At 50.5% G+C, this 14,371-nt stretch overlaps 1 protein-coding gene across 6 annotated transcripts in view; it reads right to left on the reverse strand.

The window, feature by feature from the left end:
• The window catches only part of dbn1 (drebrin 1), a 50,191-nt gene that overhangs the window by 14,187 nt on the left and 21,633 nt on the right, over nucleotides 1–14,371 (reverse strand). For all 6 annotated transcript variants that reach the window (XM_084684232.1, XM_084684230.1, XM_084684228.1 and 3 more), the window contains exon 2: nucleotides 544–599. In XM_084684232.1, coding sequence (XP_084540358.1) covers nucleotides 544–599 — 56 coding nt within the window. The remainder of the gene's footprint in view (nucleotides 1–543; nucleotides 600–14,371) is intronic.

The following is a 14,371-nucleotide window of genomic DNA, read 5'->3' on the forward strand; positions in this document are numbered from 1 at the left end:
CAGCATACACGACCCTTTCTCTCTCAATGCTCAGATGTGTGTGTGTACACATGTGTGTGGGTGTGTGTGCGTGTGTCTACACGTGTGTGTGTGCGTGGACCTGCGTACGGGGCGCTTGTGTGTGAATAGAGACAACCGCGTCAGTTAGCTCCTGACACCTAATCATGCACACTGTTATCAGACCAATAATGAATGTGGTTGTGTTAATGGAACAGTAATCATTTTCATAGAGCATCATTCAGAACTGCTGGAGATCATGACATCGCCAGTGCAGACCTCACAGCTAATAACCCCTTCACAGAAGCATCGCACGCACAGACAAAGAGTCTTTTTGATACAATGGCAGCCTCCCCAACAAACACACACACACAGACACACACACACACACACACAGACACACACACAGAGACACACACACAGCATTCAAATAAACTAGACCAGAGGAAGATAGTGTTGCCCACAGTTTAATTCAGACAAAGGATCACAGGATGAATAGAGGATTGGATGGATGGATGAACAGACATATTTGTATGGTTCTCTTACCTCCTGATGATGCCAGTATCAAATCATTGCTGTTTCCCTCATATGTATACAAGGCCCTGCGAGAGAGAAGAAAGGAATGTTAGAACAAACATGGAGTCAGCCTTAGTTAACCTTCCCACTGTCCTGGAGTTAACTCCAATCCTGTTAACATGCTGGCCTACTGTACTTGTGATGTAAAAACCTGTTAAGTCTGTGCTTTCATATGTGTTATTAAAACAGTATTCGTAGATCATGACCATCGAGAAATCAATTCACAAATGAGGAAACTATTAGGCTAGTTAGGCCTAAGTCTTGCTTTAGCACTAATGTTAGTAGTTAGTCCAACGAATAGCGCCACCTAACAGCTGTTTGTGTAGCTCTAATGCAAGCAATTAGCGGTTAGACTAGCTCTGATTCTAACGACGCGCCATCGGTGAGATGCTCCCTGGAGTGAGAGCGAACGAAACACGAGAGAAATAAACTAGCAAACTGCTGCGTTTATTATTGATTCACAAAGACGCACTCGAATCAAACCGGGCCTATCAGACTAGTTATGAAGACAAGTAGAGAGACGCCAACGGGGAACTAAACTGTGGGATGTTCATTTAGGAGGACAGAGACCTACGTATTACTTCTGAGGTCCGTAAAGAGATTATCCAGACACATAATGTGGCCGCACACACATTCACACGCGCCCTCTCCTCTCTCTCGTCTCTAGACGTCTTCGATCTGTATGCAATTACAAGTGTAGGCTTATTTAAAGACTAAAGGGTTCCAGGATTGAATGATCTCTATTCATCATTCGAATTTGAGCAGCCTACATTTTTTTAGGCTGCTCAAATTCTTATCTTTTTTTTTTTACATCGAAATAAATTCATATTTCTATTTTAAAGAGGTGAATTTAAAACCAACACATTAGGTGGGGTTGAGATCGGACAGTCTGCCAAGACAGCAAAGTGACAGTACAGTCAGTGATGGAAAGAGAGAGAGAGAGAGAGAGAGAGAGAGAGAGAGAGAGAGAGAGAGAGAGAGAGAGAGAGAGAGGGAGAGTATGGTGGGGGCAGGAAAGGTCTCCATGGTAGAGTGTAACACCAGGACAGTGGTTGAAGGTCGTCAGATTAATCTGTGTGATGGCTTGTTAACGCCGTCCTGTAATCCCGGTCCCCTTCATTTAGCCCTCGCCAAACCGCCGCCAAGTGTGTCGCTATCTAATCCAGATATGGAGCGAGGCCTCATTCCCCCAGTCGTTAATTAAACTTGTTAATCTACTTCAGCTCAAACACACATACCGCATACAGCGAACATAAACAACCACACGCAACCGCAGGCATCATTCACATTTCTTAATAATGGAGGCACTCAAAGTGTCATAAATCTTCCAGATGGAATGTTAAGTAATTAGAGGCTGTGAGGGCCATAGATATTGCTATCTTCTCCAGAAGCCCATCAGAGAAGTCACAGAAGCTAGGCTAGGCTCGGCACCACGCCCTTCCTCATCCTTCCATCGCCTCCTATTCCTCTCTTTTTCTGCTGAATCATGCCGTTCCTTTCCGACAGAGCACACTTCCTCCCCTCTTACATAATTGAAGTCACACAAATTTTGTTTTTACCAAAGGGGGGGGGAGGGGGGGAGGGGGGGGGGGCATGACAGCTCACTGTATTCTGAAGTGGTTTCAATTCTCTCTTTCCCTCTCTCCCTCTTCCATCCTCTTTACTGTTTTGAACAGTTGACCATATTTTATAACAGCTCGAGTCCTGATTGGTTGATCTTCCCCTGTCACTAAGAAAGGGCCTCCCTGATTGGTCTAGTCTCACCCTTGTCCCTCCCTCCATTCTCATCCTCCCATGCTGTCAGCCCACAGCACAGTAAGCCACAACAACCTAGGACCACCATGATCTTATTAGACAGCACATGGAACTGGGGGCAGGGAGGACGAGAGTGGGGGAAATAATGAGAGGGAGAGAGAGAGAGAGAGAGAGAGGGAGAAAGAGAGAGAGAGAGAGGGAAAGAGAGAATGTGTGTGAAGTCTACAGTGTTTCATTCGTAGAACTATAAATAATTCCTTCTAAAGCAGATTCCGTTTTTATTATTCATAAAAGAGTCCCGTGACCTAGAAACAGCACACTGCATGTCACCGAGCATGGGGACGAGAGGAGGGAGAGGGGAGGAGGGAGGAGGGAGGAGAGAGGAGAGGAAGAGAGGGGAGCAGAGAGGAGAGGATGGGGGAAGAGAGGAGATGAAAGGAGAGGAGAGAAGAGGGGGAGGTCTGTGGGAGGGGACAGGGGGCACAGAGAGAAGAGGGGGAGGAGAGAAGGGGGAGAGCACCATAGAGGAGAACATGAAAGGGAGAAGAGGTAGAGGAAGGGTGAGGACATTCTACAGAGGCCGGGGGGAAGGTGCCGGAGCGGGGGAGGGAACATGGAGGCTGGTCGTGTGGGAGAGAGTGAGACCATGTGAGAGTTGGAGAGAAACTATGAGTGAGTGGCATGTTTTTGTATATGTCTCTCTCTCCCCCTCTCCCCCCTCTCCCCCCCCTCCCCCCTCCCCCCTCCCCCCTCCCCCTCCCCCTCCCCCTCCCTCTCCCTCTCCCTCTCCCTCTCCCTCTCCCTCTCTCTCCCTCCATTGTCTACCAGGGTGGGAACAGGCAGGCAAGTACTGAGGCCTCCACACTGAACACCAATCACACCTGTCCACCAATCACACCTGTCCATTAGAGAGAGGGAGGAGAGGGAGGATAGAAAGAGGGAAGGAGGGATACAGACAGCATGAGAGTGGGAGGGAAAGAGAGAGAGAGAGAGAGAGAGAGAGAGAGAGGGCAATATGGAAGGAGAGGGAGGGAGAGATGAAAGAGTAGAAAGGGAGGGAGGGAGAGTAGGTGGGAGGGAGGGAGGGCAGAAATGAGAGAGAAAGAGAGAGTAGAGAGTAGAGTTGATATAATTAGTGACTGGCTCAGTCTAATCCAGACTAATTACGCCTTAGGTGGATGGAGAGAGAGAGAGAGAGAGAGAGAGAGAGAGAGAGAGAGAGAGAGAGAGAGAGAGAGAGAGAGAGAGAGAGAGATGGGGGGTGTGGGTGGAGGAGGAAATGAGGCAGAAAAAAAGCAATTGAAGCACAGACAGAGAGAAAGAGAGAGATGGAGGGATGGGAGGGTGAGTAGAGGATCAACATGGGCAGGAGCAGGCTGGATGAAGGGTTGGCAGCAGTCAAACTGGTCCCATTAGAAACAGCGGAACTCATTTCAGACCGTGACATCGATGATCCTGCACTACACGCTAATCCCACTGGCACACAGTTGGGGCGAGCGGGTCCAATCAGGGCTCTTTGCCGTGACAAATCTCTTCTCTTCCAGGAAGTGCCAACGAGCGGAAGCTTCCGGAACACGGCCTGAACACAGCCTCGACTCTGGGCTGTGAACACCAACACACACACAGCTTGTTAAGATAAATCTCTCATAACACACCAAGACCTAACACACACACACACTACCAGGATCAGAGTCGAAATCCAGGATGTTGTTATTATAGTCCAAGCGTCTGATTATGGAGGGAGGGGTGAAAGGATGGAGACAGTGATGGATGCAAGGATGGAGGGATGAAGATGACGAGATGGAGGGATGGAGTGACAGACAACTGGCCAGAGGAAAGGATCGAGTCAGGAAACAAAGGAAGAGATGGAGAGTGGGATGACGGAAATCTGCGTGACGAGTATTAAATCTGGTTTAATCCTTCCGAAAAATGACGTATGGCGTTTACAGCACAAACACACTCGTACACACACACACATATAAACAACGTTTACACAATGTAATCAGAGAAAGATAGATCGGGGGGAGGAGAGGAGAGGGGGGGGGCAGGAAGTCACCTGCTAACTTCAGCCCCGAGGCGTTGAGGTTCATAACACATCATTATCACCATGCAAGCTTACAGAGACCCGTATCAAAATATACAGAGTGCAAAAATACCCAGGCACCTTCAGTTCACATGCCCTGCTTGATGTGTGCGTGTACATGCGCGTGTGTGTGTGTGCATACTGTGCACGTATCTCCGATGTATCTTCGTGACATTGGGAGATATTGATGTCTCTCTCTCTCACTCACACACACACACACACACACACAACCTCTACACTGCACACATCTGTCAGAGAAGAGAAAGACATCTCCTTAACAGCAACGCCGTCTCAGAACACAGCTTTACTTCCTGTTCCTGTAGGAGGTGTAGTGTTGTACCAGTAGCTGCAGCTCAGAGCACTGGATCTGGCTTTACTGCTCCACCCTGCAGTACCCTGGCAACACACGCCTTCTGATCGATCCTCTCTCCCCAGAAACACCTTCAGCTCCTCTTCTGACATCGATCCTCCTCCCCCATCCCCATCCCCATCTCCTTCTCCCTTCTCCCTTCTCCTCCCCCATCCCCCTCTCCTTCTCCCTCCTCCTCCCCCATCCCCCTCTCCTTCTCCCTCCTCCTCCCCCACCCCCTCTCCTTCTCCCTTCTCCCTTCTCCTCCCCCATCCCCCTCTCCTTCTCCCTTCTCCTCCCCCATCCCCCTCTCCTTCTCCCTCCTCCTCCTCCTCTCTTCTCTTAAAGACTGGAAGACACTGCGCCCCCTTCCACTCCCCACGGTGCATCACCAAGACAACCGCATCAGCATCTATGACGTCTCCCTGGCAACAGCCAGCCCCTGCCCAGAGGTGGGTTTTTCAAGGGGTGGAGAGGAGGAGGGGGGGGGGGGGGAGGGGGGTGGGGGGTTGAAGGGGATGCTGTGTTGCTTCATTGGAGCACAGAGTAGGCCAGGGGCTGTTACACACACACACACACACACACACACACACACATGCTGGCATATATGCCCCTTCTGTTCATTGCCACGCTCTGCTGGAAGTGAGTGTCTATTTGTGTGTGCACGTGCGTGTGTGTGTCTTACAGAAAGCAGAGAGAGCAAGTGAATGGATGCACCCTGAGAGTGATAAGACCATCCTCTACCTACCTCAACACAGGTCAACACCAACACTACACAAAGGTCAACTTTTTACATTTACATTTTAGTCGTTTAGCAGACGCTCTTATCCAGAGCGACCTACAGTAAGTACAGGGACATTCCCCCGAGACAAGTAGGGTGAAATGCCTTGCCCAAGGACAGAATGTCATTTGGCACAGCCGGGAATCGAACTGGCAACCTTCAAATTACTAGCCGGATTCCCTAACCGCTCAGCCACCTGACTCGCTCAACACCAACACAACACAGAGGCACACCAACACCATTCCACTGCTCATCAACAGCACTGTCATGAAATCACTGGTGTCTGTCTGAAAGGTCTGCTCTCTGTGCGGTGGTGATTTACCCCGCCCAGTCCAGCTAATATGATAATAACAGGGTACACACACACAAACGCACACACATACAGGCCTAAATATGGTATCGGCACCCTACACAGTTATTTGTCCTAATTACAGACCGATGCAGTCTCCGCTCTGATCCTCAGTCCAGCTTCACCAGTACAAACAGAACACACACAAACACACACACACACACACACACAGTGGGCACGCCGTTATTGTCTCAGTGACCCGTTGCTGTGGCGACGCCCTGCCTGTCGGTCTAACTAAAATACATGCTTGAGCAGGCCAACGAGGAGACAGACAGATTGGAAGAAACAGACAAAGACCTGGTCTGATGGAATAGACACACACACACACACACACACACAGGCAGACATTAGAACAAATTGCATCTTTAACAATGCATGACTAAACAAAAAACGACATCCTCCTCTCTTCTCTTCTCTCCCCTCCATTCTCTTCTCTGTCCCTCAATCCTCCCTCCCTCAATCCTCCCTCCCTCCCTCCCTCCCTCCCTCCCTCCCTCCCTCCCTCCCTCCCTCCCTCCCTCCCTCCCTCCCTCCCTCCCTCCCTCCCTCCCTCCCTCCCTCCCTCCCTCCCTCCCTCCCTCCCTCCCTCCCTCCCTCCCTCCCTCCCTCCCTCCCTCCCTCCCTCCCTCCCTCCCTCCCTCCTCCTCCTCTTCTTATTTTCCTCCTCTCCCTCATTCACCTGCTTCTTTCTTCTCCTGCTCGGACCACCTTCTCTCCTTCCTTTTCACTGTGTCTGTGTGTTAGTGAGTGCGTGCGTGTCAGAGTGCGGGACTCAGTGTGTGTGTGTGGTGTGTGTGAGGTGTGTGTGACGCAGAGAGGAAGTTGTAAGTCTCTTGTTGTGAATTGGAGGTGTTATTGATTCAGTGTCTGAGATATGATTCTTGCAAACAGGAAAGGTCAACGAGGAGTTACATTAGGACTGTACCATCTGGTCTGCTCTCTCTCTCGCTCTCTCTCTTTCTTTTTCTCTCTGTTTCTCTCACCCACACACACTCTTTCTCTCTTTTACTCTGCTTCTCCCTCTGTCTCTTCTCCCTTTCTGTTTCTGAACCCACAGTAGTCTTTCTCTTCCTCTCCAGAAACAAAATGGCGGCTCATGGTGTGCGGTTGCAGAGTAGCACCTGAAACACCATCGCTGCAGCATTACATCATTTGGTCATTTAGCACGCGCTCTTATCCAGAGTGACTTACAGTAAATACAGGGACATTCCCCCAGAGGCAAGTAGGGTGAAGTGTCTTGCCCAAGGACACAACGTCATTTTGCACGACCGGGAATCAAACCCACAACCTTCTTATTAATAGTCCGACTCCCTAACCGCTCAGCCATCTGATCCCCAGATGCAGCATGGGCATCCCATCCAGCCGACACAACTCCAAACACCACGTGCCACACACAAACACACACACACACAAACACACACACGCACACACACCCTTCCCCCTGCTTCTGAAACACTGTCATTTCCATAAACACATTTCCTCAGAAGTAGGCCAGGAAAGGCGAGCAGTCCAGAGGAACGGTAGTCGAGCGTGGGTTTCTAATCCCTGGGTTTAATATGCTTACCCCCCCCCCCCTCCATTCCCACAACCACCAGCCCCCCTGCTCCTCCCCCCTGCCTCCCCCACCTCCTCCACCCCTACGCTTCCTCACCTATGAAGAAAAACAGAGTTGTTTTTAACTGTAATACACTGTAGGCCTAGCTGTTTCCCAGGCAGAGTGTGTGTGTGCATGTGTGAGTGTGTGTGTGTGTGTGTGTGTGTATACAGCTGATTGGATATACTGTAGAGATTGTGTGGTGGTTGCATGTGGGCTGGGTGATATTTGTCATTGGGGATTGCTGCTAACTCCACAGATTCTCAGTAACACCATCATGCTGTTCCGTGACACACACACACACACAGACTGGACGATATTACAGCATCAATTTTGTTCTGAACTGAGCTGAACTGTGGGAGTGGAGAGTGTGTGTGAGAGAGAGAGAGACAGAGAGACAGAGAGAGAGAGAGAGAGACAGAGAGACAGAGAGAGAGAGAGAGAGAGAGAGAGAGAGAGAGAGAGAGAGAGAGAGAGTGTGAGAGAGAGAGAGAGAGGGGAGTGGTGTATGTGTGTGTGTCTGTCTGATGTGTGTATGTGTGTTGGGGGGGGGGATAGAGGAACTGGGAGTTCTCACTACAATGCCTTTTGTCATCAGCCCACTCAACACAGAGGAAGGAGGGGCCCTGAGTTATGGCACCCTCTGGCCCCTCCCACACACACACACACACAGCGAACGCAGGAGGAACAAACAATGAAGTCACTTCCGAGTTCTTTCTCTGGCCAGCATCTGTTAAAAGATCTTTGGGGGGGGGGCTCCTGGCCTGGGAATGCTTTTGCGAGTGAGTAAGAAGGGAGAGATGGAGTTCGATTGGACAGAACGGGCTGGGAAAATAGCCTTATATAGTCACCCTGAGCACAGGCTAGACAGAGAGGTGTGCTGGAGCGGTCAGGAACCAAGACAAGCCGAGTAGTATGATCCTGAACAGGAGGGAGGGAGGGAGGGAGGGAGGGAGGGAGGGAGGGAGGGAAGGAGGGAGGGAGGGAGGGAGGGAGGGAGGGAGGGAGGGAGGGAGGGAGGGAGGGAGGGAGGGAGGGAGGGAGGGAGGGAGGGAGGGAGGGAGGGAGGGAGGGAGGGAGGGAGGGAGGGAGGGAGGGAGGGAAGAAAGCGACCGAAGGATGAAAGAAGGATGGAGAAAGTGAGAGAGGGAGACAGAGAGGGAGAGACAGAGGGAGGTATATGTAAACGGAGGGGATGGAAGAATAAAGAGAGAGTAGAGAAAACGGGACCAGAAAAAGAGAGAGAGAGAGAGAAGGTATGGCAGGGGGGGGAGGGGCAGGTGAGTGGAGGAGAGGAGGGTGGGGAGGAGGTCAGGAGGATAGAGGGGGGGGGGGGGTACAGCAAGCAGCTCAGTTGGATCTGTGACCCCCCCCTAGGGAAGGAGGCAGCCCCATCCCCCTCTCCACACACACACACACACACACTCACAAATAAACACAGCGACACAAAAAAACCCTTTCCAGTAGAAAGGAGGTCACAGACAGCCTGGGTGACTGCTACAATCATCGTTACCCAACTCCCTCAGACACCCGTGACCTTTACCTCTCACACACACACACACACGCACACACACATCTTTTCTTGAAAGGGTTTTCTTGAAAGGGTCTTAACAACAACAGCTAATTTCTATCCAATTCAGGAGGGCAGAGATGGAGATGAAATGATTAACTACCATGCTGACGGTTATAGATGATAAAGGTAGGATATAGATATACCCACCAGCAAACAGAGAGAAAGAAACAGTATAGCTTTGCTATCCGACCCGCCACAAGCTAACAGCAACACCTTAAAAGCTACAAGATAACAGTGACAGCTAAAAGCTTTGGTACTCGCTAACGGCTACACGCTAACATCTAATCGCTATGGATACGTGTCAGATCCTTGCTGACAGCTACAGTACTCGCTAATGGCTCCAGCAGAAGACAGCTAGCTGCCAGGCACTGGTTGCTGAGTCAGTGAATGAAGATTTCTGGGGAAAGTTCTGGATGAACGTTTCCACTCTTTGCCAGCCAGGAATGCGGTCAGAGTGCCTGGTTTCTGCTTGTACCGTCAGCTCTGCTGAATCGTTGCTACACTGTTGATGTACGCCATGGAGTTAACATTAGCGAAGAGGCATGATGATGTCACTGGACGGTAGTTTATCATCCACCCTCCTTCACCCCTCTCGCCATCCCGCACCTCTCTCTCTCTACCTCACCCTTGACTCCTCCCTCTCCATGTCTCCCTCACCGTCTCCTACAGTAATGACCCCCTCACTGTCAGGCACCCTCCTAACTCCTGCTAATCATCTCCCTGAAGAGGGAGAGGAAGAGAGAGAGATGGTGATGGAGAAAATAAAAAGAGAGAGAGAGCATAGGTTTCAGACTGATGAGGAGAAGAGAGGTGAAGAGAGAGAAAAGAGAGGAGAAGAGAGGAAAGGAGAGAGGACAGAGGAGAGGAGAGGAGAAAGGAGAGAAGAGGAGAGAGAGAAAAGAGAGGAGGTGAAGAGAGAGAGAGAGAAGAGAGGAGAAGAGGAGAAGAGGAGAAGAGAGGAGGAGAGGTGAAGAGAGGAGAGTGGTGTTTAGATGATCTCCAGTATTTATACTACGCTGGCGGATTTATGGACTCCCCTCACAACCATCTCCCTGCACATCGTCCGTCATCAGTGCCACACAGCCTGCCAAACAGGAAGTGTGGCGTCCAGGGTCATCAAGTCAGTGCAACAGGATCTCTACCAAGTTAAGTGGTTGAGCTCAATTCACCGAGTAACTGTACACTCACGGTTTAAATCACAGAGATAGATTCAAGCATGTTTTGTGTGTCAGGAAAGTGGGTTGAGTAAATCAGTCAATCGTGGCGACCTGAAAGGTTGTTGTTAGTGAAAGCTCTGTTGTTTTCTTTCTGCTTCTACACCAATCAGAGCCACAAGCTGACCACCAAAACACACACAATAGGCGGTTACCATGCCAATGGCAGATGGTCAACTGTAAACAAGAAATTGGAGTGGATGAGGTGTGTGAGGGGGCTTAGTGCCTGCCAAGACCCTGTCAAACACACACACACATCTCTCTCTGTCTCTCTGTCTCTCTCTCTCTCTCTCTGTCTCTCTGTCTCTCTGTCTCTCTGTCTCTCTGTCTCTCTGTCTCTCTGTATCTCTGTATCTCTCTCCTTGTCTCTCTTCGTCTCTCCTTGCCCCACTCTCTGTCTCTCTCTCCTTGCTCCATTCCCAGCACTCAGTCCAATTACTGACCCTGACACTGGGTCTAGCAGACATCCAGTCACAACAGCTGACTCATGTTCCAGCATGTTCCCAGTCAAACAGACGCATCCCTGTAGCACCAGGCCTCATTTAAACCATGTGACAGCCACGGCCACTGCCTGCTAGCCCAGCACTAACGCCGAGCTGCGCTCTTCAGCGTACGCGAAGCAAACGGGGATCCAGTTTAGAGGAACGCAGTCTGAAGCAGCGCGGATGGGATTAGTATCTGTCTCCTTCGGTCTCGCAATGTCTCTCCCTGTGCTCTTCATCTCTCTGGTCCGACAACACAACCGATATGGATCAAAGGAGCCCGCTCTCACACACATAAATGGGGTGTGAAGCTAGCAACTGTAGTGATGGTTGACAGGGCGGCTGGTAAGCAAGAGTGACTCTCTCTCCTTCTCTCTCCCCTGGCTCCCTCCTCACCCGATATCCTGTGTGAATGCGGGGGTGTTCAACACCGTGCTAAATAGAGCTACACATCACACGTACGCACACACACATATGTGTACACCACACACACGTGAAGTAACACTAACCAGGTCGAATCACAGCTCAGATCATCAAGCGTTGAATCTATGCATCAGATAACGCACACTCTTGCAACACCAAACCTGGCAAATCATGCCTGCCTATGAGCTCCACACACAACCTTCATAATCGTCATACGACATGAACATGCACAGCTTGGCCCCTCGAAAGAATAATCTAAAAGCCTAAGCCCTTGAACACTATCCTGTCCTAAATATACCAACACTTCAGACATGAGTCAGAGGAGACCAGAGAGGCTAGCTCTGCAGTGGGTATGAAACAATAACCGTAGTCCTATTAAAACCAAACGACCGTCATTTCGTTTTTCACTTCAGCAAAAGTGTGCTGCTGGTTAGAACCACCGGTAACATAGACCCCTCCAAATGCACTCCCATAAAACGGTGTTCAATTAATTACATTTTGATGCATGTTAATTCAGAACAATTTAGAGGGAAATGTTTTCAGTCAAGAACTATGGGAGGTGCTTGAAGAACCTTTTTTTCGGATTGTTCTGTCTTTATATAGCAAGGTTGGGTGCGTAGACTTGTGTGTGTGTGTGTGGGGAGGGAAGCAGCCCTGGCGTTCACAGAGGGTGTGTGTGTGTGTGTGTGTGTGTGTGAGAGAGTCTGCTCTACTGAACCAACAGTGATTCTGTGAGAGGAGGTGACAGATAGACACCATCCATCTCTCCTCTCTGCCCCCCCCTCTCTCTCTCATCTTTCTCCTCTCCCCTCTCTCTCCATCTGCTCCCTCCCATCTGACTGTCCTCCCCTTCTCTCTTCTCCTCCTCTTATCTCTCCTCTCTCCTCATCTCCTCTATCCAAACGGTACATCACCAACAAAACACTGTGATGATGTCATGGCTCAAGAAGTCTTATTAAAAGAAAAGAGAGAGAGAGAGAGACCGGACCGAGTGTTTGTCCTCTCCTTGCGCCCCCCCTTCCCCCCCATCGCCCTGGTGCCTGTTGCCCCTGGAGACGTCTGCTGCTGGCCATGCAGACAGGCACGTCGAGGTCAAGCCTGAAGGTCGCGGGCAGACAGAGCTTGGCGCTACCCGATATGCCAACGCCTCACCAGCGCCTGGCTGGTGTCTGATCTAGATGCCTGAGAGATGGGGGGATGGGGGAAGAGTCCCTCCCTACAGCAGCTTCTCATGTCGTGTGTGTGTGTGTGTGTGTGTGTGTGTGTGGACCAGCAGTAAAGGGGCATCCATGATGCAGGCAGAAATGAGCACCCAGAGGACCACACACACACACACACACACCTGTTCTGAAGCACAATCTCAAGAGGGAGAGAACCCCTCTCTCTCTGGTTTTCTGAACACCTGGGTGCAGGACCCTGTTATACACACACGCACACACACACACACACACACACACACACACACACACACACACACACACACACACACACTGTACAGGCTGCCAACTCCTCTCGGTGACGTGGGCATGATTACAGGGAGAGGTGTGTGAGTCTGTGTGTGTGTGAATCTGTGTGTGTGTGTGTTTGTACCACAGACACACACACTTTCTGCCACCTGCTTCATCCACCTTCAATTACTGCTTCCAGCAGGAGGGAGACAGATATTCTGACAATGTGTGACAGCGTGTGTGTGTGTGTGTGTGTGTGTATGTGTGTGTGTATGTGTGTGTGTGTGTAGACAGGATGTATAGTATCTGTTTGTGCAGGCGCAGCTGTGATCTGGACTGATGGCCAGGCCCTGCTGTAGCACACCCCCAGCACAGGTGGTGTTCCCTGATGGACGCCATCTAGACCTGGGAGGACGTGGGAGAGAGGAGGTGCCTACGACGTCACAAGGAGAGGAGGGCAGGAGAGAGGAGGAGAGAGGAGGAGAAGAGAGAGGAGAGAGGAGGAGAGGAGGAGAGAGGAGAAGAGGAGGAGAGGATGAGAGGAGGAGAGAGGAGGAGAGAGAGGAGAGGAGAGAGGAGAAGAGAGGAGGAGAGACAGGAGAGGAAGAGAAGAGAGGAGAGGAGGAGAAGAGAGGAGAAGAAAGGAGGAGAGGAGGAGAAGAGAAGAGAAGAGGAGAGGAGGAGAAGAGGAGGAGAGAGGAGAAGACAGGAGGAGAGGAGGAGAGAGGATGGGTGGAGGCGCTTCACTGTGTTATTCAGCGGCTGAGGCCTATGCTCCAGAGATAGAGATGAAGAGAAGACATTATATAATAGCAGCTGAAAGACAAGGAATAACTAGCTGAGATCGGACTTTTCCATGTTACATAAGTATGAAATAATTTATCAAAGCTGCAATGTCGTATGACAGGCGAAGGAGAGGAGAGGAAAGGAGAACAGAGGGTTGGAGACGAGAGGCAGAGAGGAGAGGTGGAGATGGAGGAGGTGTGAAAGCTTTCAGTCTGAACTGTTCTCAACATGGCCTTTCTCTCTCTCTCTATCTATATCTCTCTCTATATATCTCTCTCTCTCTCTCTCAATCTCTCTCTCTCTCTGTCTCTCTCTCTCTCTCTGTCTCTCTCTGTCTTTCTCTCTCTATCTCTCTCTCTTGCTCTATCCTTTAGTCTCTCTGTTTCCCTGTGACATTTAGTCTGCGAGGCCAGGGCCAGAGAGAGAAAGAAGGAAGTCAGTGGGAAGCCGCGCTCAACTATAAAGTTCCTCACGGTTCTGCATTCAGGCTTTGATAACAGGGCTGCATGCTAGCCTTGCTGTGTGCTTCTCTAAGCAGACCAGTCCACCCCCTCAACCCCCCCTCCCCACACACCCCCACCCCAAGCCCCTCCCCTCCACAGATGGCCTCTGGCCATTGGGCGCTTCGTTCTAACTGATTACTGAGTGCTCGCTATCGATTGGCCCATCCACACGACCAGCCTTTAAACTCAATCAATTTTATTAACACTGCAGCTTAGGTGCCAGCAAATTAAACAAAAACCGTGGAGAGCATTTATTTTTCTGCTTTCCTCTCAGAAAGAAAACAGAAAGACAGACTGCGGCTTTGGAAAAGTTGAAACCAGCCCTGGGCTCTCGTTTTCTGTCCGGAACGTTTAGCCGTCAGTGATGGCGGTAACCGACAGCAACAGCTCCATCCGTACGTCTGTGCTGTGTATGATATGTCAGTGTGTGTGTGTGTTGAGTATTTCAAGGTCGTAGC

The sequence above is a fragment of the Hypomesus nipponensis genome, chromosome 20 (assembly GCF_054491055.1).
Source record: "Hypomesus nipponensis isolate SF chromosome 20, ASM5449105v1, whole genome shotgun sequence".
Lineage (NCBI taxonomy): Eukaryota > Metazoa > Chordata > Actinopteri > Osmeriformes > Osmeridae > Hypomesus > Hypomesus nipponensis.